The sequence below is a fragment of the Adiantum capillus-veneris genome, chromosome 14 (genome assembly GCF_014529385.1).
Source record: "Adiantum capillus-veneris isolate H3 chromosome 14, ASM1452938v2, whole genome shotgun sequence".
Classification (NCBI taxonomy): domain Eukaryota; kingdom Viridiplantae; phylum Streptophyta; class Polypodiopsida; order Polypodiales; family Pteridaceae; genus Adiantum; species Adiantum capillus-veneris.
The window spans coordinates 23,038,751-23,059,622 of NC_140944.1; the positions used below are offsets into that span (position 1 = coordinate 23,038,751).

The 20,872-nt window shown below is 45.8% G+C and overlaps 1 protein-coding gene across 1 annotated transcript in view; it reads right to left on the bottom strand.

Annotated features, from left to right (window-relative positions):
- The window catches only part of LOC147442085 (inositol polyphosphate multikinase alpha-like), a 95,238-nt gene that overhangs the window by 40,301 nt on the left and 34,065 nt on the right, over nucleotides 1-20,872 (bottom strand). The window contains exons 4-5 of the mRNA XM_086528388.1: nucleotides 20,713-20,768; nucleotides 20,542-20,599 (exon numbers count right to left, since the gene is read on the bottom strand). Coding sequence (XP_086384514.1) covers nucleotides 20,542-20,599; nucleotides 20,713-20,768 — 114 coding nt within the window. The remainder of the gene's footprint in view (nucleotides 1-20,541; nucleotides 20,600-20,712; nucleotides 20,769-20,872) is intronic.

Below are 20,872 nucleotides of genomic sequence, written 5' to 3' on the forward strand. Positions count from 1 at the left end.
ACTGTTTAGTAACGCATAACTTTCCATGCATCATGAGAAAGTCATTCTTAAGCATATAGTGCTCATGATGTTGCCTATCAACAAGCTGGTCATAGATCCTTGCAAAATCTGAATCTTCAGCATATTGTGTCTTCATTTCGTCTAGTTCACAATGGTACGGAATTGACACTGCTGAAATTTGGGGCTTTCGTGACAACGCATCAGCCACCACGTTCTTTTTCCCTTGCACATGCACAATCTGAAAATGGAACATTGACAAGATGTTTGCCCATCGCATGTGCTTCTCAGACAACTTCGTCTGTGTGAGAAAATATCGCAAGGTTTGATGATCCGTTTGGACAACAAAATCAGCCCCTAGCAAATAGTGTTTCCAACTAGTGAGAGCATGAATTACTGCAAGCAATTCTTTCTCATAGACTTGCAAGTTCCTTTCAGTCTTCAAAAGAATTCTGCTCTCATATGCGACTACTCGGCCATTCTGCACCAAGACTATGGCCACACGCATCACATTGAACCACAAAAGGTTTAGAAAGATCTGGCAAAATAATTACCAGATCTGAAGTGAGCTTCTCTTTCAAGTGTTTGAACGCTAAAATTTCCTTGGCTGTCCACTTGAAAGTAACTCCTTTTCCTTGCAGTGCATGGAGTGGAGAAGCAATCTCAGCAAAATTTCGGATGAACCTCCTATAATAGGAACATAAGCCTAGAAAGCTTCGAATGTCATGTACGGACTTCAAGTCTGGCCATGACCTAATTGCTTCCACTTTAGCGGGATCCATGCGTACCCCATCCTTTGAAACAATGTGCCCAAGGAAGTGAATCTCTTGCAAAAAGAATTCACTCTTCTTCGCATTAATGAGTAGCCTGTTCTTACGTAACTCATTGAAAACTGCGGTCAAGTGATCCCTATGCTCCTCTTCAGACTTTGAGTAGACAATCATGTCATCAAAGAAGGTACCCACGAAGTTTCTATGTGGTCTAAAAATTATGTCCATCATTCTATTAAATGTGGCAGGAGCATTTGTGAGACCAAATGGCATGACAAGAAACTCATAGAGACCAAATGTTGTCCTAAACGCAGTCTTATGGACATCTTCTGGTCTAATGCGTATCTAATGATACCCGCTCTTTAGGTCTATTCTTGTAAACAATGACGCTCCCTCAAGCCGATCAAGAATGTCATCTATCCTCGGTATGGGGAACCTGTTCTTGATAGTATTCTTATTCAAGGCGCGATAGTCAATGCACATGCGCCATGAACCATCCTTCTTCTGCACTAAGAGTACAGGCGAACAAAAAGGGGATGAACTGGGCTGAATCAGCCCCTTCTCTAAAAGCTGGGCTGCACTAACCCTGTATGGTGGTCTATTCGGTGGACTAGAACCTGGCACAAGATCTATAGTATGATCCTCAGGTCTCTCAGGAGGTAACTCCCCTGGCAAAGAGTCCGGAAAACAATCACTGAAACCACTCAAAAAAGTTGACCTGTCTTTATCTAAGGTAGACAAATTAGATACAACTTGAGGTACTTCTTTTGCAAAGATCAAGTACGCAGAAAGATGATTCTTTATTACAGCTGAAATAGCAGAAGCAGAAACAACTGGAACAGACTCGCCTTTAAGCTTTACATCAAGGACATGAGTCTTTCCTCTATGTACAAGGGTAATCTTTTTGTTGTAAGTATTCACCATAGCATGCAACCTGTAACACCATGGGATACCCAATAACACATCACAGCCCTCAAGCGGCATAATATGAAATTCTTCTGCATCCACATAGCTCTGAATGTGCAGACGAAGCTTTCCCAGAATGGGAGTAACAGGCTCTGAATGTCCTGGGCATGCCAAACCTGCTTCACCTGTCATACCCATCTCCTCTACACGAATGCCCAACTTTGATGCCAATTCTGGTGATATGAAATTTGCACGGGCTCCTGGATCAAAGAAAACCAGCACTGTCTGGTCTCTAACTTTGCCCCAAGCTCTGCACAGCTCCGTGGCATCTGTGTTTGGCTGATCTCCAACCAAATCTGGAACAAGTCCTGCACTCGGCTTTGGCTTCTTCCCTTTATGGTCTGACTTGTCATCCTTATCCTGTGACTTCTTCTGTGGGCACTCATTTGCAAAGTGTCCTTCCTGTTCACAAATGTAGCATTTCTTGGCCTCCCTAAGAGCTTTCCTTTCTTGAAAAGTTTTGCCAAAAAAATGCCTTTTTTGTCCTTGTCCTCGTTCCGAAGAAGATTTAGACTGCTTCTTGGACGTATCAGCTTCTTGAGTGGAGGGCTTCTTTGCAGGAGACTCAGAAGGCTTTGCTGCAACATTGCCCTTGGCTGAAAACTGTTTGCCCTGGGACCCTTTCTTGTGGCTATTAAATCCATCGGAATCTCCCTTCGACAGATTGCTCGCCACTCTTGCATTCTCTATCAATTGAAACATATTCATGACAGTAGTCTTTGTGCAGTAGTCCCTGATTTTCTTGGGCAATCCGCAAGTACTTCTCAATCTGTTCTGACAATGGCACAAACCTGTAAGAGGTGACTGGCAACAGTGCGGCCCAAAACTGTTTATTGTACTCTTCCAAATTCGCACACTGTTTAGCATTCAACTCGTGCCATTCTGTCATCACATCCACTTCAAAAGTGTTTGTCAACCATGCAGGCGCAAAAAGCTGTTTGAATTGGACCCACGTTGTTGGGGCTTGACCCTGGTTCAACAATGCGGTCCACCATTGAAGCGCATTCCCGTTCAAGAAAGTGGCAGCCTTGCGTATCTTTGAAGATTCCGTGAAGTTGCCTCCAGCATAAGCTGCATCGAACTGCTGTATGAAGGTCAAAGCCTTTAATTGGTCCTCAGTTTCTCTGAAAGTTTCAAACTTCACTCCCTGCCCACCTTCCTTGTAATCCTTAGGCTGACTCAAAGGAGCCACATTATCATAAACAAGTGCCTGTAGCAGTGGTGCTCCATGAGTGTTCATTCCAGCACTCGCATCAACTGTTTTCCCTGTCATATCTGCATTCTGTACGTATGGCTGTGAAAAACCAGCCATACCAAATTGTGTTCCAGGCACTCGAAACTGGCCATAGGCACCCTGAAAACCTGGTTGGACACCCATGTTCGCATACATAGGGTTACCCATGCCTGTTTGCATTGTCCCGAACACATTCCCTGGCATATAACCTGTGGAAGGTCCAGCCATAGCTTTAAACACTGAACCACCTCCAAAATAACCAGGATAAGTATTAGGTAATGGAAGGGTCTCACGCATAGCCTGTTCATTGCTCCCTTCACCATTCACAAACGGTTCCTGTCCAGCTAAAGCAAGTTGCTTTGGATCATTGGACACCGCTAGTTGCTCAACCACATGGGCTTTCCCTCGAGCATCATGAGTCCTCTGCGCATTGGAAATCTCCTTTTCCTGCAACGGCTCAGTCATGCCCTGTGTAGGAGGCTGAAAACCCTGTGTCGGAGCCTGTAAGAATTCCTGCATCCTTGGGTTGTTAGCCAACTGCTGAAACATGTCCATGCAACAATGCAGTTGAGTTCTAAACAACCTGTCCTCTTCTTTAAGAGTTGAAGGAATTTTCTCTGTGCCATGTGAGGAAGATCCCTCTTCAGGTACTTGGTCTCTCTTCTCTGCCATATCGACAAGCTCTGTGTTGCTTTCACCCACAACAATCCACGCTGCACTTTTTGAAGAAAAAGTGACTATCCCGTCGATGGAACCATATAACCGGCCCGTACAACGTATAGGGCGGTACTATTTCAATTACCTGTTAACTTTACACAGAGCACTGAGAAGGGAAGAGAACACAGTTGCGTCCAGCGACTAGAATGTCACTGCGCACACGAGACCGACACCCTGTAGGCCCCAAAGACTGGCGCCCCTTTCGGTATTTCTTTATTCAAATTAAGGTAGACGATCCGACCACTTAGCACAAGCTTTCACAAAGCTGTCCAAACCTGGTGAGGGCTGAAAACGCAAGTTTTCGACCGGATTTCGACAACATAACGGCGCAAAAACCCCTGTAGGTCAAAAACACCTGTCTAGGACGGATTCCCTCGATATCTGGAAGCTTTCTGGTGAGCTGTCACAGAAATTCAGTGGGCTGTAATTCTCTGTTTTTCACTGCCGGGAGCCCAAAAGCCTGTACACGCATCCCAAGGCTCTCACGAGGCTCCCCCGATGTTCCCTTGCAGTTAAGGTGCGAAACCCTAAACCTGCAGAAAAACACAGCAGGCTGTAATTCCCTGTTTCGGATCGTTTTTAGCGGAGCGAACCCGCCTACGCGTGTCCCAAGGGCTCCCGCACGCAATGGGACAGTTCCCCTGTGAATTGGACGAGTTTTCACGCGAGAAAACTCTCCAAACTCGCAATCTTTCGTGATGGAACTGTGCGTACCTGTGGGGGATTAGCAATTAGCTAATCCGGTTCCTGTTCAGAAGGCTCTTGCCTTGGCAAACGCGCATAAACCCCCAGAACAGTACATAGGTCAAATGAGAAGCCCACTAGTGGGGCATAACATACTGTACGTAGGGGAGAAAGAGAGCAGTATGTAGCGTGCGGGGCATCACTCCCATCACCATACTGTGCATAGAGGGCAAGGTAAGCATTCCATAGCTTCTGTACCTGCTACAATCCACCTGAGGCTGAAAATGGCGCCCCCTTTGTTGATATGCAGCTCGTTTTTGCCTCCCAGAGTGGCAGAATCGCTCACAGGCTGACACGTCGCCCAGTTTCCGAGTTTGGGCTTTCCCTGCTAAAAATATCTCAACTGGTGCGTCAGTTGACTTAGCAGCAGAGCAATAAAATGTTCCCCTTGTCATTCCAGAGCTAATGACGCGAACACATTTTCTGGTCAAAAATAGCAGTTCCCTAAATTTTAGGAGATGCTTCCATGGCGTCCCTATCGGTCTCCTGACCATCATTGAAGACTACCATTTGACCAACATCTACAATGTGGGTTAATTTACTGGCCCCTTTCAACTTATAAAGTTGCAGTGACTTGACGAGTGGCCCAAATTCCAGTTTGGCGCACACGAACCTCCATACTCATCAGAATTCAATGCTAACTGGCCCGGGCAGTCCCTGTCTGACCGACCTAGATCCCCGATGTGAGAAACCCATTTGGCTGCAGCCGTTTCACACTGGCCATGCAATGTCCACTTGCACCTTTTCAAGGGTTTTGGGACAAACAAGTAAAAATAAAACAAATATATCTAATACTTATTTACTGAAGGCAATAGGAAAAATACACCTCCTGGTGACAGCTTGTGGCCCAAGACCCCTATTTATACTAGTGCTTGAGGAGGTTACTTGAGGATGTTAGAACTTTCTAGGTTCTTCTTGAGCAGGTTAGAATCTTCTGGAACCTTCTTGATCCTTCTAGTTCTTCTAGCACCTTCTAGATCCTTCTTCAACTTTCTAGAGTTTTTCAAAAACTTCTAGATTCTTCCAGAATTTTCTCCAAGCTTCTAGAATCTTCTTGATTCTTTTAGAACCTTCTAGATCCTTCTAGAGTCTTCGAGTGACGATGCAGGCGATGATGTAGGCGATGACATCAGCGATGATGCAAGTGGTCATAAGCGACCGACTCTCAAGCATCCATGAAACGTGGTCTTCTTTTGATTCTCTAGAGCCAAGGTAAGCTGAGAATATCCAGAGAATCCATCACATATACTTTACCTCTCATGCTATGCAATAAAATCAAGTACGTCATCTATGAAAGGTAGAGGGTATGGATCTCTCTTCATGGCTACGTTTAGAGGATTAAAATCAACACAAATTCTCCACTTTCCATCCTTCTTGGGTGTGATAACAACAAGACTCACCCATTCTGCAGTACACGATATATAAAATATTCTTTGAGAAGCTTGTCTACCTCTTCCTTTAAGTCGTAGTTGTCTTATTCTTCTTAGCTTTTGGCGTACGCGCTGAGCTCCTTCCTTGATTGGAATGTTGATTTCCTCTCCTTTGAAGCCTCTAATTTCCTCATAAGAAATAATAAATAAATTAGAAATTTTCTATATCATGTGTAAATACTCACTCTTCTCATGACTAGTCAAATCTGACGACAACATGCTTTGAATCACCTCTTGCTTGACATTAGGATGAACCTTGGGTTGCATCAGCTCTTCAATTTGCTAATAAGGACCAAAGATATCCTCATTCTCCATAAGGCAAAGCAATCTTTGTTTCTCATCATGCTCTTCTTTAAGAAACAAGGTAAAAACATCTATATCACTATCGCAGCCCTTCCACCTCATTGCCATCATTCCCATTGTCTTCTTCTTCACTTAAATACTCTTACTCATCATCTTGCTCATCAAAATCAACATCCAAAGATAGCTTGCTAGCCATGTCAACCCTCTTCTTACCACTCCTTCTATTGTAGAAAGTGATGGTACCATGTCTCCAATCTTGTATAGCTTTGGTTTCCTGTAACCATGGTCTTCCAAGGATGAGAAAAAATGCACCAATATACGCGGGTATAACATGACAATTGACCAGTGCTTTAACATCAAATACATCCATCTCCGAGCCATTTATAACTCCCAAACACTTTACCCTTGATTGGTTTGCAAGGTTTATATAAAAACCTCAATTGTTCACCATGTTGAGTCCCAAATGTGATACACAAGCTTGAGTGATAATGCATACTTGTGCACATCCATCAATATAAGCCTTTCCAATGCAATGCCTCTTATACATGCATCCACAGAAGACATATATCAAATAGCTTATTCAAAGATAAGACTCTCACAAACCCCCTAGCAGGCTCCTTCTTCATAGGGTTGACCACATACTTCCATTGCTGCTTTAACTTAAACCACATCTCCATGAGTTGTCCAAAGGTAACATTAGCCTTACTACACACCAAATCAACCCTTAAAGTATAATCTGGTTGCCCTTCTCTCAAAGGAAAATCGGATGCATTGTAATGTTGCTATGGTTTTCTCTTCTTGTTCTCTTTACATGTATTTCAATCTGTTTCCCTTTCTTTATGGCTGGGACTTACATCACTCATGTAAAGATCTATTATAACCCTCTTACCTACAGCCATGACCATAGCTCCTGAATCATCCAGGTTCTTCTCCAAATAGATTATCTTTGTCTTTCCCTTCTCTTCATTTGTCAAATCACTTGGTCTTTCTTCCCCTTTGATCTCAATACCATAATCTTGAGCTCAAGAAGGAAGCTGTGAAGGAAGAGGAAATATATCACCACCCATTCTCTTTCGTTTGTCACATTGAGGGCTCTTATGATCCCATTCACCACAACTGTAGGATTGAAACATATCCCCTATTCAAACCATGCCTCTTCCTCTACCACCTACAAGCCCCTCATTGCTTCCATAGCCACGACCATATTCATCGCTTTGACCTCTTCCACCTCCCATCATATGTACACTGAGATTCTTCATAAGACCTACCACCTCTTGCATCTCCTTGCAAAAAGCATTCACACCTTGGAAAGCTTATTGATCATAACTTGGCTCCCTAATGAAGACCCTTGGTTGCTATACAGTTTTACGTTGGACCTTTGATTCTACATTGATTCAAAATTGATTAAGACCCTTTGCCTTCCACTCTTTATTCTTTGCAATCTCAACCGCCTCTTCAAAGGTCCTTGGATGCTTGAGCTCCACCTTCAAGGGTAGGCCACTTCTCAAGCTTGCAAGAACTTCGTCCTTCTTTAACATGACTGGAGGAATTTTAGCCTCCCAAAGATGTACACCACTATGTCCATAATGCATTGAATGCCTCCACAAAGTCCTCTATGGTTTGGCTTTTACCATGCACTAATCTTTAAATAGACTGCCATACCTTCTGTGGGTCTCCCACATGCTGAAAATGTGTAAAAAAAGCATGCCTTACCATTAAATAGGTCATAACTTGAGGAGGTTGGGCTAATTGCAACTCTTTTTCGTAACCTTCCAACCACTCTTGAGCATCTCCCTTCAAACAAAAGTAGAAGATCCATAGCACAGACCATGCCATGGACTTACACGCGCTCGCTGCTTGCTACCACTCGCCCCCCCTCCCTTGCCAGCACCGTCGCCTCTCCCCTCCCGCCATAGCTAGCTGCCCCCCCTCCCCCCCCCCCCCCCCCCTCGCTCTCTTCATTCTCTGTCATTCTCGCGCCGAAGGTTTCTTTCGATTGGCTCTGGCAGTGCTGGTTTCTGGACAGTGCTCGTCGGGGCTTTTTTACAGAGAAATTATTCTATCCGTTTCTTCTCCGACACGGCAGCAGACACAGATGGATGCTCAAGCTCCGCCACAGAGGGACTCTCATGAAGTCCCCTCGCCCGACCCCGCTGAGCCCACCATTCGACTTACTCGCTCTCACTCTGACAGAGCAAGCGAGCCTAGCCGCACAGGTGGATCGTCTGCAGGCGACTTCCGTCATCTGCAAGATTCTCGACGCCAGACCCAACAGAGGAGACCTGCGTGACCTTTTTCAGGCCCACCTTCTTGCAAAGGTGGGCAAGATCTTGGACGTTCAGTTTCTCAGGCTACCATCAGATCGAGTTAGAGAGCTCCGAGATGGCGTCCAAGGTCATTGCCATGAGCCCCTTGACCATCCGAGCAGTTCAAGCCCACTTTCGACAGTGGAGACATGGTTTTGACCCTACTACAGATGTTCTGGTAGAGGAGGCAGACCTTCCCATCTCCGTCTACTATCCTGGTTTGCGGAGGGAGTACCTACCACTTTTGTTCAGGATAGGCTCATCGATTGGGACTGTCCTGGAAACACCTCGCACGGCAGCCTCAGTAGCTGCCAAGGCGGCCGGCATTTCCTCAGTTCGTGGTCTGCTTAGGGACACCCACACTCTCCCGAAGGTCATCCTACTTCCTCGGGTGAGTGGGGGTTGGTTTAGACAAAGCGGGGAGTATTCGGGCCTCCCGAACCAATGCTTCATTTGTCATCAGATGGGCCATCTCTCGAAGGCCTGTCCACGGAGGAGGCCCCGACCTACACCACAGGCCCAACCCCAGCCTTCAAGGGTTGGCCATCAGCAGCAGGCAGAGACAGAGCACATAGGCAGAGCCACCCTCCGAGCCTAAAGCTCCACTGGAGGAGGGATGGTAGCAGGTTCGTGGTCGATGACGGCATGGGCCACAGCGACGACAGCCTGGCACTCAGAGTGGTCCTCAGGCGCCTGCCCAGCAACAGTGGGTTCCCACGGGAAACCGATTCGGTCCTCTTCAACAAGACGAGGTCCCTGCTCCAACCTTCACCTCACCTTCACCCTTGACAGCCCCCCCTCCCCCTGAGTTCCCCCCCTCCTCTTCCGCCCCCGCCCCCGTCCCCCCCCCCCCGCCTCCTGACTCCTCCGCCTCTCCTCCTCGCCCCCCTACCTTTGCCGATCCCCCCCTCGCAGGGATTAGGTGGGCCCCAGTTTCAGCGTCAGAGGGGCCGACTGCGTCGGGATCTTCAGCGATGCCTTGTGGGAGGAGAGATTGACCTTCTTCTGCTACAAGAGTATCATCTGTGTGAGAGACGCATTGGACGTTGTGATCAGCTTTTGCGTGGACGATATGATACTTTTTTGTCAACTGCTTTTGGACCTAGAGGCATCCAGGGTGGGGTATGTATGACTATTGCACATTCTTTGTAGCAGGCCATTGTGAGCCAGAGGACATGCGTGCAGTTGCTACTGACTTATACCGTGAGTTACTATCTGCAGAGACTCAGTAAGAGCGTCAGGATGCATACAGAGAGCAGGTGTGGCACACATGCCTTGTCTTGTGACTGAGGAGATGCGTCAGAGGCTTGAGCTGCCACTTCAGCTTGAGGAGTTGCAACGGCTCTTAGTGCACTCCCCCGTGGTAGCTGTCCAGGTGAGGATGGCTTGACTCCCAGTTTTTTCTTGGAGTACTGGGACTTGCTTGGCCCAGATCTCTGTAGTGCTTTTCATTACATCTTGCACACAGGAGAGATGCCTGACAGCATGAGTGAGGGCCTAATCTACCTCATTCCCAAGGAGGGTGGCTCCTTTGATGAGATTCGACAGTGGCGCCCCATCACCATCCTTAACTCAACCTACAAAATTCTTGCCAAGGCTCTGAGTTTGAGGATTCAGCCACTTCTAGAGAGCCTTATACATGGGACTCAGACAGGTTTTGTCAAGGAGCGTAGTATCCTTGACAACATCTTTACTTTTTGGGAGGCTTCTGCCCTAGCGCGGCTTCGTAGTGAGGATCTGGTGATTCTTATTCTCGATTTTGAGAAGGCCTACGACAGAGTTCGCTGGGACTTTCTGGAGGGCGCTCTACGCAAGATGGGTTTCTCATATGCTTGGATCAGAGGGGTGTCAGCTTTGTACAAACAGGCACACAGTCAGGTACTTTTGTCAGGAGGTAGAGGTGATCGTTTCATGCTCACACGTTCGGTCAGACAGGGCTTGCTCCCTTCCTCTTTCTATTCTATGATGAGGCAACCAGCAGGCTTTTGGTGTCGCAGCAGGTTGGTCTACGGGGCTTAGCACTTCCTATTCGGGGAGATGAGCTACTGGACGCTGAGTTTGCAGACGACTCAGCCTTGTACTGGATGGCCAAGAGGCCAACCTTCACAAGTGTGAGCAGGCTCTAGAGACATTCTGTTGTGCATCTGGCGCACTGATCAACTAGAGAAAGACAGTGGCTTTCTCGATTGGTAGTGCTCCTATGCCTGATTGGATGCCGGGTGAGGGTTTCAGGTGGATTCGCCCAGGGACTGCACTTCGATCCTTGGGCTGTCAAGTTGGTTTGGACTTGTCTCCCGAGTAGCAGATCGCTCCCCTCCTCCTGTGTATCAGGAGGAAGTTGGTACATTGGAGCTCCGCACGACTTTCTCTGGCAGAGTTGTAGTGGCCAACCAGGTGTTGTTGGCTACTATGTGGTACATCACTTCTTGCTGGATCTTCTCGAGTTCTTGTATCAGCCAGGTAGAGAGGCTGATCAGGAACTTCCTTTGGTCAGGGCGTGACACTCAGATAGCCCGGGCCAAAGTGGCTTGGCAGGTCATCACTCTTCCTTGTTCTCAGGGAGGACTTGGGATCATAGACCCAGCACAACAGAGCAGAGCCCTTCTTGGGAAGTTCATCGTCAGAGGACTTCTTCCAGGTGAGGAGCCCAGGAAGGAGTTCTTGCTACAGCGGCTTCGTGCTAGGGTGCCTCAGGCTGGAGGCCCCTGGCGACCTTCGACCAAATGGGTTTTCACAAAGATGCGCAGAGTCGGCTTGAGCAGGAGACTAGAGGACCGCTTCGCTGTGAGTTTGCTCCGATCTTGGGAGCATCTGCAGCGAGGCCTAGAGCAGCGTCAACCTACTTGCACGGAGGAGCGCCTGAGACAGCCCCTTGTTAGGAACCCCATGGTTAGCACTCAGAGAGGCCACTTGGTTGGTAGTCTACCTCATGTTTCCTGGGGTCCCATGGCAGCAGGTCTAGCACGCTCTTTAGGTGACTGGTTACAGTTTTCAGGCTTGTCAGAGGAGCTGCAGGGCTTTCAGCTACTACAGGGCATGAGAGGGGTGTAGAGCATGTGCCAGGACATCTCAGAGGCAGTACCTAATGAGTGGCTCACACCTCTCGAGCCAGTAGCGCCCAGATGGATGGGAGCCTTCACGCGACTGGAGGTTCTAATCTTAGTTCGGGCTTGCTCAGAGACTGTACCCTCTCTATTTTTTGAGTTACAGGATGAGGGACGCTTACACCGAGTTGCAGTAGAGGCCCCGCAGGTGGAAGAGTGCTGTTTTTAGAGGATCTGCGTCGTGGGCATCCGTGGGAGGACTTGTGTCATTCGATCCTGACCCAACTTGAGACTGGACACTTGAGATTGTGGGCTTGGGAGAGTTGTCCGCTAGCAAGTACAGTGGGATCCTGGAGAGTGGCTTTGGAGGGACCCTTTCTCCTCTGCAGACCACCCAAGTGTCCCTTTCTTTCAATACATTGTTCAACTAGGACGTCACATACTGGCAGCACAGAGAGAGGCTCGCCCTGTTGCAGCAACTCATTGGCAGGAGGAGGGTCTCACGACTGAGTTCTTGGTAGCTTTTTGGGAGAGGTTGTGGGACTCCAGACAGCCGAGACGAGTCACTTTGTTCCAGTGGCTGGTTGCACACAAAGCTACAGCAGTTGGGAGTTGGCTTGTACATAGTGGTCTCTCAGCCGCATGTGCAGACCATCTTGTGGAGAGTCAGTGTCACTGTCTTTGGGACTGTCCTTTGGCACAGCAGGTGTGGCTTCGTGTTCTTTGGCTGATGCCAGCCCTTTCCATAGCTTGGCAGTACACTTGGGGGGCAGTTGCTTGGTCCACTCTCACGGGCCCGGCACTTCTGTTTGAGCTATCTTTTACCAGCAGGATGATAGTGATGCAATGGGGTCGACCTACACTCCAGCTTGCCACAGAGCTTACTCCACAGCAGTGGTGCAGTGAGAGAGAGGAGTGTTGGGAGCTCATCAGTGGCCTAACACTCTGGTTCATCTGGCGGGCCCTCTGCTTCCGCATCTTCGAGGGTCTCCCTGTACCACCAGCAGAGACTGTTCGATCTTTGGCTAGAGCTGATCCATACTCTCAGAGGACAGCTCGAGAGACTCCAGGGCAGCTCCGACCGCATGTGGGAGCGCAAAGAGGCTTTTCTTCGACTCTGGCGTCATGGGCCTTTCTTGACCATGGTCCAGGGTGTACTCAGATGGCACTACCGGCCACCTGTGTGGCTTTTCCCTCCTCCCATTTCTTGATTTAGCCTCATTGTACATATGTTGTTTTTTCATTGGGAGAGTCTCCAATCATGATTATTGTAGCCCTCTCTTGAAGAGGTGGTTGTAGCCCTATGGGCAGTTTCATTAACTAATAGAAGGATCGTTTTCTCGAAAAAAAAAAAGATCCATAGCACCAACACTAGGTCTTGCTTGTCCACAAGAACACAAGCAAACTCCATTTGCTCAATGAAACCTTTGACAATTTCATTTGCCTTTCCATGAAACTCTGGAAAACTAAATGCTATGGCTCCCAAAACCTATAAACTGAAGGTAATTTGAAGCAATTTTTGTGGCGGGCACCAAAATACTGTTGGAAAAACAAGAGCAAGGGCACCTCTATAGCAATGTCTCCCAATAGCATTCAAGTCACAAATTCAGCACCACAAGCCGAATCAAAAGAACTCCCGCAACCCCACAACTCAAACATAAGTGATCCCTTAAGAATTTACAAGCACACGCCTACCCAAAAGACCACCATGGCAACTAGCAAGCACCTGCCCTGGCATGGATTTAGAGCACATGCCCACAAATGCACTTGAGGAAAAGAGCTTTCCCCTTCACCAAATAATTCTTCAGAACCACAATTCCGAAGTGTAGGTACACCACCAAACAAGGGAGCTTCCACAACTTACCATACACTAAATTGCCTACGAGCTGCCATATCATGTACCCTCCGAGAAATAAACTGTATCTCTCAAACTACAACTTCAAAAGGGATGCTTTCAAGCCTCAAAAATTCTCTGCAATGTGTAGCTAATGATGTGGCATCCAGCCTGTGTTTTGCGCTCACTGTTGATGACGTGCCAAATTTGTACGAACGGCCAGCTTTTGGGCAAGTTTTAATACATTTGGAGAAAAACAAGGATGATTTAGGAGCTATGGTCATGCATGTAGGTGAGAGGGTTACAAGAGATCATGACATGAGTGATGCAAATCCCAGCCATAAAAGAGGGAAACAAGTTGAAACAAGTAAAAGTAAAGAGAAGAAGAAGAAAAACCGAAGCAACATTACAATGCATCCGACTTTCAAATGGGAGAAGGGCAGCCAAATTATAGTTTAAGGGTAGATTTGGTGAGTAGAAAGGCTGATGTTACCTATGGACAACCATGGAGATGTGTCCTAAGTTAGAGAGGCAATGGAAGTATGTGGTCAACCCTATGAAGAAGGAGCCTGCTAGGAGGTCTGTGAGAGTCCTATCTTTGAATGAGCTACCCGCCGATATATGCTTTACTATGGACACATGGCATAAGGGCAAGTGCATTGGAGAGGCTTATATGATGGAGGTGCACAAGTATGCATTATCACTCAAGCTTGTGTATCCAAGTTGGGACTCAACATGGTAAAGAATTCAGGTTTTCGTATAAAGCTTGCAAACCAATCAAGGGTGAAGTGTTTGGAAGTTATAAAGGACATGGAAGTGGATGTATTTGATGTTAAAGTGTTGGTCAATTGTCATGTTATGCCCACAGGTATTGGTGCATTTCTTCTCATCCTTGGAAGACCATGGTTACATGCAACCAAAGCTATATAGAATTGGTAACACCATACCATCACTTTCTACAATAGAAGGGATGATAAGAAGAGGTTTGACATTGCTAGCAAGCAATCTTTGAATGCTGATTTTGATGAGCAAGATGATGAAGAAGAGTATTCAAGTGAAGAAGAAGACAATGGGAATGATGGCAGTGAGGTGAAAGATAGCAACCATAGTGATGTAGATGTTATTTCCTTGTTTCTTGAAGAAGAGCATGATGAGAAACAGAGATTGTTTTGCCTTGTGGAGAATGAGGATATCTTTGGTCCTTACTAGCAAATTGAAAAGCTGATGCAACCCAAGGTTCATCCTAATGTCAAGCAGGAGGCGATTCAAAGCATGTTGTCGCCAGATTTGACTATGAGAAGAGTGAGTATTTACACATGATGCAAAAATTTCCCAATTTATTCATCATTTCTTATGAGGAAATTATATGCTTCAAAGGAGAGAAAATCAACATTCCAATCAAGGAAAGTTCAACCCTTACACCAAAAGCTAAGAAGAATTAGACAACCACGACTTAATGCTTTAAAGGAAGAGGTAGACAAGCTTCTCAAAGCAAGTTTTATATGTCCAATGGATACTGCAGAATGGGTGAGTCTTGTTGTTGTCACCGAGAAATTGTGTTGATTTTAAGCCTCTAAACGCAGCCATGAAGAGAGATCCATACCCTCTTTCTTTCAATATACTGCAGGGCATGAGAGGTATAGTGTATGTGATGGATTCTCTGGATATTTTCAGTTCACCTTGGCTCCAGAAGATCAAAAGAAAACCACCTTTATTACACCATGGGGATGCTTTTGTTATTGTGTGCTTCCTTTTGGTCTTATGAATGGTTGTGCTTGGTACCAAAAGCACGTCAATAAGGTGTTCTCTCCCTCTCGGCAAGTTTGTGAAGGATCTTATTGATTAGTTTTGTGTTTAAAGCTCTAGAAGGGATCATTGCTCAAAGCTTGGGATTGCATTGAAGCAATATGATGAAAGTGAAGGTCAACTCAACCCAAAGAAGTGTCATCTTGCTCAAGCAAAAGTGAAGTTTTTGGGGCATATGATCTTTGAGAATGGGATTGAAGCAAATCCTCACAAAGTGAAGGTTTCGGTGCTTCTCCCACCACCTAAAGATACAAAGCAACTATCTACTTTTATTCAAAAGCTGAAGTATATGTCAAGGTTCATTTCTTTGTCCTCTTAACTTCTTTATCATGTACAACAAGTAGCAAGGCTGGATCCTCTACAATAGACAAATGAATGTGAAGAGGTTTCTCAAGGTATCAAAGAGTTTGTTAACTCTCTTCCTGCTATGCAAGCTCCTAATTGGGATAAAGAGTTTTATGTGAATCCATCAATAGGTAAGGATGCTATTGGGGGTACGCTTCTTCAATGAGGTAACAACTTTCACTACAGGAAGCCTATCTATTGTGCTAGCGGGGTGAAACTAGAGGTGGAAAGAGGCTATACAGAGGTGAAGCTCATTATGGTGAGTGTAATTTGCGCATGTAGAAGGTTTAGGCACTACCTTCTTCCCAAATCGTTCACATTTCTCACTAGCTACACTCTTCTACCTCAATTGGTAAACAACCCTACTTATGAAACTCATGAAGTGGATTGTGGAGGTACAAGAATTCCAATTCTCTTTTCTGGTTGAGGAGAGCAAGGACTACACTGGCTGATTTGCTTACTTATAAAGAAAGCTCTCTTCTTCTCAAGGAGGATAAAATGAAGCAGCAGCACATAGAAGCTCCTAGCATAAACAATGCCTATTTATTGTTTTTTTAATTCTCTTACAGGAAAGCTCGTGGTTAAGCTTCGAGGTGTTTTAATTTATGATCCTCTAGGTGCTTTAGTAACCATAAGAAGTTTGAAGCTTACAGCACAAAGCAACAATAAAGCTGAGTATGCTACTTTGGAGAAAGGACTACACCTTTGCCTTAAGCTTGGTATCCATCGAGTGAGGGTAAGAGGTGATGCTCTATTGGTAGTTAAGTAAGCACTTGGGGTGTGGCAAAGTAGGAATCCAAGGCTAAAACTTATGTGTTTTCAAGTGAAGAATCTACTTAAGTGTTTTGAAGCTTGGAGTTTAAGGCATGTGGATAAGTCTCAAAATGAAAAGGCGCATGGTGCAGCACAAGCTTCAATTGGCCAACTGTATGTGATAAGGACTGATTCTCCTCTTTATTTGGAAAGGGAAGAAGAGTTTCTACAAACAGCTATGCTTTCATCAAAGTTGGAGAAAACAAAGAAGTATGATTTCCTTCATCATGCCAAACGGTATGTGCTGCTTGGTGATACCTTGTATATGAAAGGGGCTGCTCTTGTGATGAGAAGCATGCCATGGAAAGAGGAAATTTACAAGATTCTAAAGGAGAATCATGAGGGTTCTTGTGGTGGTCATTTTGCTTCAAAGATCACTTTGCATAAAATCTTCCAGGAGGGGTATGTGGTTGAGCATCCACCGTGATGTTCATCATTGGTGCAGGTCTTGTGAAGAATGCCAAAGCATGGCAACTAGGGTTCTCAAATCAGATTTTAGAGGCACCATTGTGGCATAAGATGTGTTTGAGAAGTGGGGTATTGATGCAATAGGCCCTTTACCTATAACATCTAGAGGCAAATGTTACATACTTATCGTTGTTGACTATCTATCCACGTGGGCCGAAGCCAAAGTTGTTAAGCAAATCACAAGCAAACATGTTTTCCAATTTGTATACGAAGATATTTGCTGCAAATTTGGCATGCCATTGGAGCTACTTTTTGAAAAGGGTCCACGTTTCAAAGGAGAGCTGGTGGATTATCTATGTGAGAAGCTTCATGCGCCCCGCAGGTTTACTACTCCCTATTATACCTAATGTAATGGAATGAATGAGTGGTTTAATACAGCCTGCCACGTGGCACCAGCAATGCAAAACATGGAAATCCGTATGGCTTCCCACATCAACATGTCAGCACGATTTACAAAAATCTCTCCAAGAGTCCAAGATTTTGTCTTTTAGGGTTTTGGGCCTGTCTCTCTTGTCCACTCGGCCATTTCTCTTCCAGTTGGGCGTTCACTATCATACCCATGACCGAGGGCTTGAATTGTTGATCTGTAGCAAACTGCTGACGTGTCGGCCTACTGAAGAACGGAGCTACCGGCCGAGGGGCCTAAACCCTAAGAAGAAGAAGTAACAGAAGAAGTGTCACAAAGTGATGACGTGGTTGCCCGAGAGCACCTAATTTCTGCCAGAAACCCTAACTGTTGAAACCCTAATTCTGAAAACCCTAACCCTAAAACCTGCAAACCCTAATTTTGCTGCCAGAAACCCTAACCCTAAGGGCAGATTTCCCCGTTTTGCGCTGGCTGATGACGTGGCAAGCTGTACAGATTTCCGTGAATTACGCTGGCAGCTTTTGGCTTTGCTTTTGGCCCAGAAGCTTTTGAGTTTTAAAAGCTTTTACTGTAACTGCTTTTTAGGCCAAGAACCTTTAAATATGAGGCTAGGGCTCATTCTCTGGCATGCTTCCTGGAGAAGGTGCAGAGTCTGGAGTACCGGCTTGTACTTTGATGATGCAATATAAAGAAATACCGAAAGGGGCGCCAAGGTTTGGGGCCAATACTCTCTGGGGTGGAATTCCGCCACTCTGTGCGCGTGTCGTCTCTCTCTCTTTCAGTTCAGTTGTTATTGAAGTGCTAAAAGTCTCTTCAATCTGTTCTTTTTTATTGGCACGTGGTGCCCACCTTGTGACATGATCCAAAGACAGTGTTGAGAATTGTGGTTGTAGGTATTTTAAGTGGGTAAGTTTGTGATTTCGTAAACCCAAAGAGGTCAAGCCATAGAGGTGCCTCGCTCCGGCTCCTTCTATCATGTCTCTAAGGCTCCCATTTGGGAGGGTTTTGCATTATGCACCTTTAGTGTGGACTTGAAGAAGTTGGAGTTTAGTTACGCAAATCTCCTTGTTTTTCCATTCCCGTTTCTGTTTTCATTCCCCTCTCTCCCTATACTTACTGAAAACTCCCTAATACTCAAATCTTTTTTGTTCCATCTTTGTTTCAGTTTCCGTTATTGTTCTCGTTTCCCCGGCTCCCATTACTTAGTTGGAAATTTGTTCTTCTTTTTGTGGTTGGAATATAGTAGGATGACATAGGTCTTTGCAAAATTTTATGGTCTTGCTCAAGAGGATGCAAGAAATTTTGTGGAAGATTCTGAGGCGGACTGTATATGGAGAGGGATTTGAGATCCATGTATTCTGCTACAATTATTTGGCTTATGTCTACAGAATGAGGCAAGAGTATGGCTTAAGCGATTTAAGAGAGATGCAAAAGCACATGATCCATCGGCCGTTTGAGGTTTGAAGTAGTCAAAGAAGCCTCTTTGAGACAATACGGGAACATTGAAATTCTGAGTGATGTGTGGCAAGAGATAAAGGCTTATGTAGAGCAAGAGGAACAAGAGAGAGGATGTCGGTATGTATGCATGGCAGTTTGACCGATTGTGGGAGGAGTGGTGTCCTGCCTTGAGAAATGAGGCTTCTTTAAGCATGCGTAATAAGTGCACATTCACCGATGGTGTGATTGCCAAACGCTGGTCGTAGCACGACTCTTGTAGGATAGTTGGGAAACAGGATTGGAGGGAATTTTTTCCCTCCCCTGTCACAAACTTCAGATCACGGCTGAGGGGCCTAAACCCTAAGAAGAACAAGTAAGAGCAGAAGAAGAAGTCCTACCAACCTATGGGACCCCGTCCGATGGGGCCCAAGTGATATAAAGGATTAAAATAACGCAAGACCCACACACAGCTTGCGCAGCCAACTGATGACATAGCAGACCTGTACGGACGCTCCGGAAATTGCGTTAACATGATGACGTAGTAGACTGTACGGATGTCCATGTTTTGTGCTGACTGCTGACATGGCAATTGTACAAAATTCCGTGATTTACGCTGGCAGCTTTTGGCATTGCTTTTGGACCAGAAGCTTTCGAGTTTGAAGGCTTTTCATGTAAACTGCTTTTGGGGCCTAGGGCCTTTAAATATGAGGCCATGGGCTCATTCTCTGGCATGCTTCCTGGAGGGAGAAGGTGCAGAGTCTGGAGTACCGGCTTGTACTATGTTGATGCAATATAAAGAAATACCGAAAGGGGGCCCAAGGTTGGGGCCAATACTCTCTAGGGTGGAATTCCACCACTCTGTGTCGCGCAGCGTCTCTCTCTCTCTCTTCAGTTGTTATTGAAGTGCTAAAAGTCTGTTCCGTCTGTTCTTTTCTATTGGCACGTGGTGCCCGTCTTGTGACATCACCAGGTTAGGTTGCTCCAACAAGGCTTCCACAGCCTAACAGCTAGGCAAGGTGGAACATCAACTGCATCTAAGCATTCATGACGACAAGGCCTTTCCTCTGGCTTCTTTGCTGATTTTGGAGCAGACACCAGTACTAGGCCACTCTATAGGTTTTGGTGGTTCAAACTAATGTGCATTGGGAGAGTTGGTTAGAATAAGGTGTGATTATTCCCAAACATCTGATGGTTGTGGTCATTCAAAGGAGCTGGGATTGTCCAAGAGCACAACAGCTTTGGCTTCAGATCTTGTGCCCGATACCCATCATTTTTCTGGCATGATCTTCACTTGGTTTCTCCCCCTCTTTCTTGGCCTTGCTTGCCCTTGGCTATGAGACGAAGATTGATAGATTTTCAATTCAAAATGCGGAAGGGTATCTCACAGATTCTCAACGGATCTACCTCTACAGATCTTGTCCCGAGCACAGGGAGCTTTTAGCAGCCTCACTATATGGTGCATATGCAGGGATCAATGCTTACGTATCTTTGAGGGGGTTTCGTGCCTCCTGCTGAGACTATATAAGATGTGTGGTTCACACCCTACAGGGCCAGTAAGATTACCTTCAAGGCAGCTCTGAGTTGAGGCAGGTACCTGGCAGGGCAGTTACTTCTTCTCCGCTAAGGGTGGTCCACATTGCTGCCAATACAGGCCATGAGTGTGGATGTTCCCATGTCCCATTGCATGTTATAACACTTTGCACTCTTTGTACTATCTCAGGTGAGTCCTTACCTTACACAAGAGAATGTTTTTTGCCTTTTTTTGTGTTTGATTAGCTATGATTTTTTTGCAGCAGAACTAAAGACCTATAGAACCATCAATAACTGAAATTTCAACCCCGTTGATACCATATTTACAAAGAAGAAAATAGATATACGCTTCCTCCTGCCAGCATCTATAGAAAATGAAAACAAAAGTCTGCCATTCTCTCTGAAAGGCTTTCATGGGTTGACAACATACCTGCAATCCTGAAACTCGGAAACCGAGATCCTTGGAGGTGGTTTCTGCATCCTTTTCCCTAGACGTCAGTGACAATAGTAAAATATAACCTTTTTCACAGAGGCAATCAAACTCTCTGATAGAATGTAGTAAATAACGTGACGATAAGGCACATGTTAGTGATAGGCTTACATGCATTTTGCAATGTACTGCTCACTTGCTCCTGGATACCATGTATGCACTCCCATCTACACTCAAACAAACACAATCAGAGGCACTTACTTATTTGCTTATCCACTACAGGAAATTTAAAAATCTATGTTCTTATTCGTGTCTTGTATGTAAAATTAAT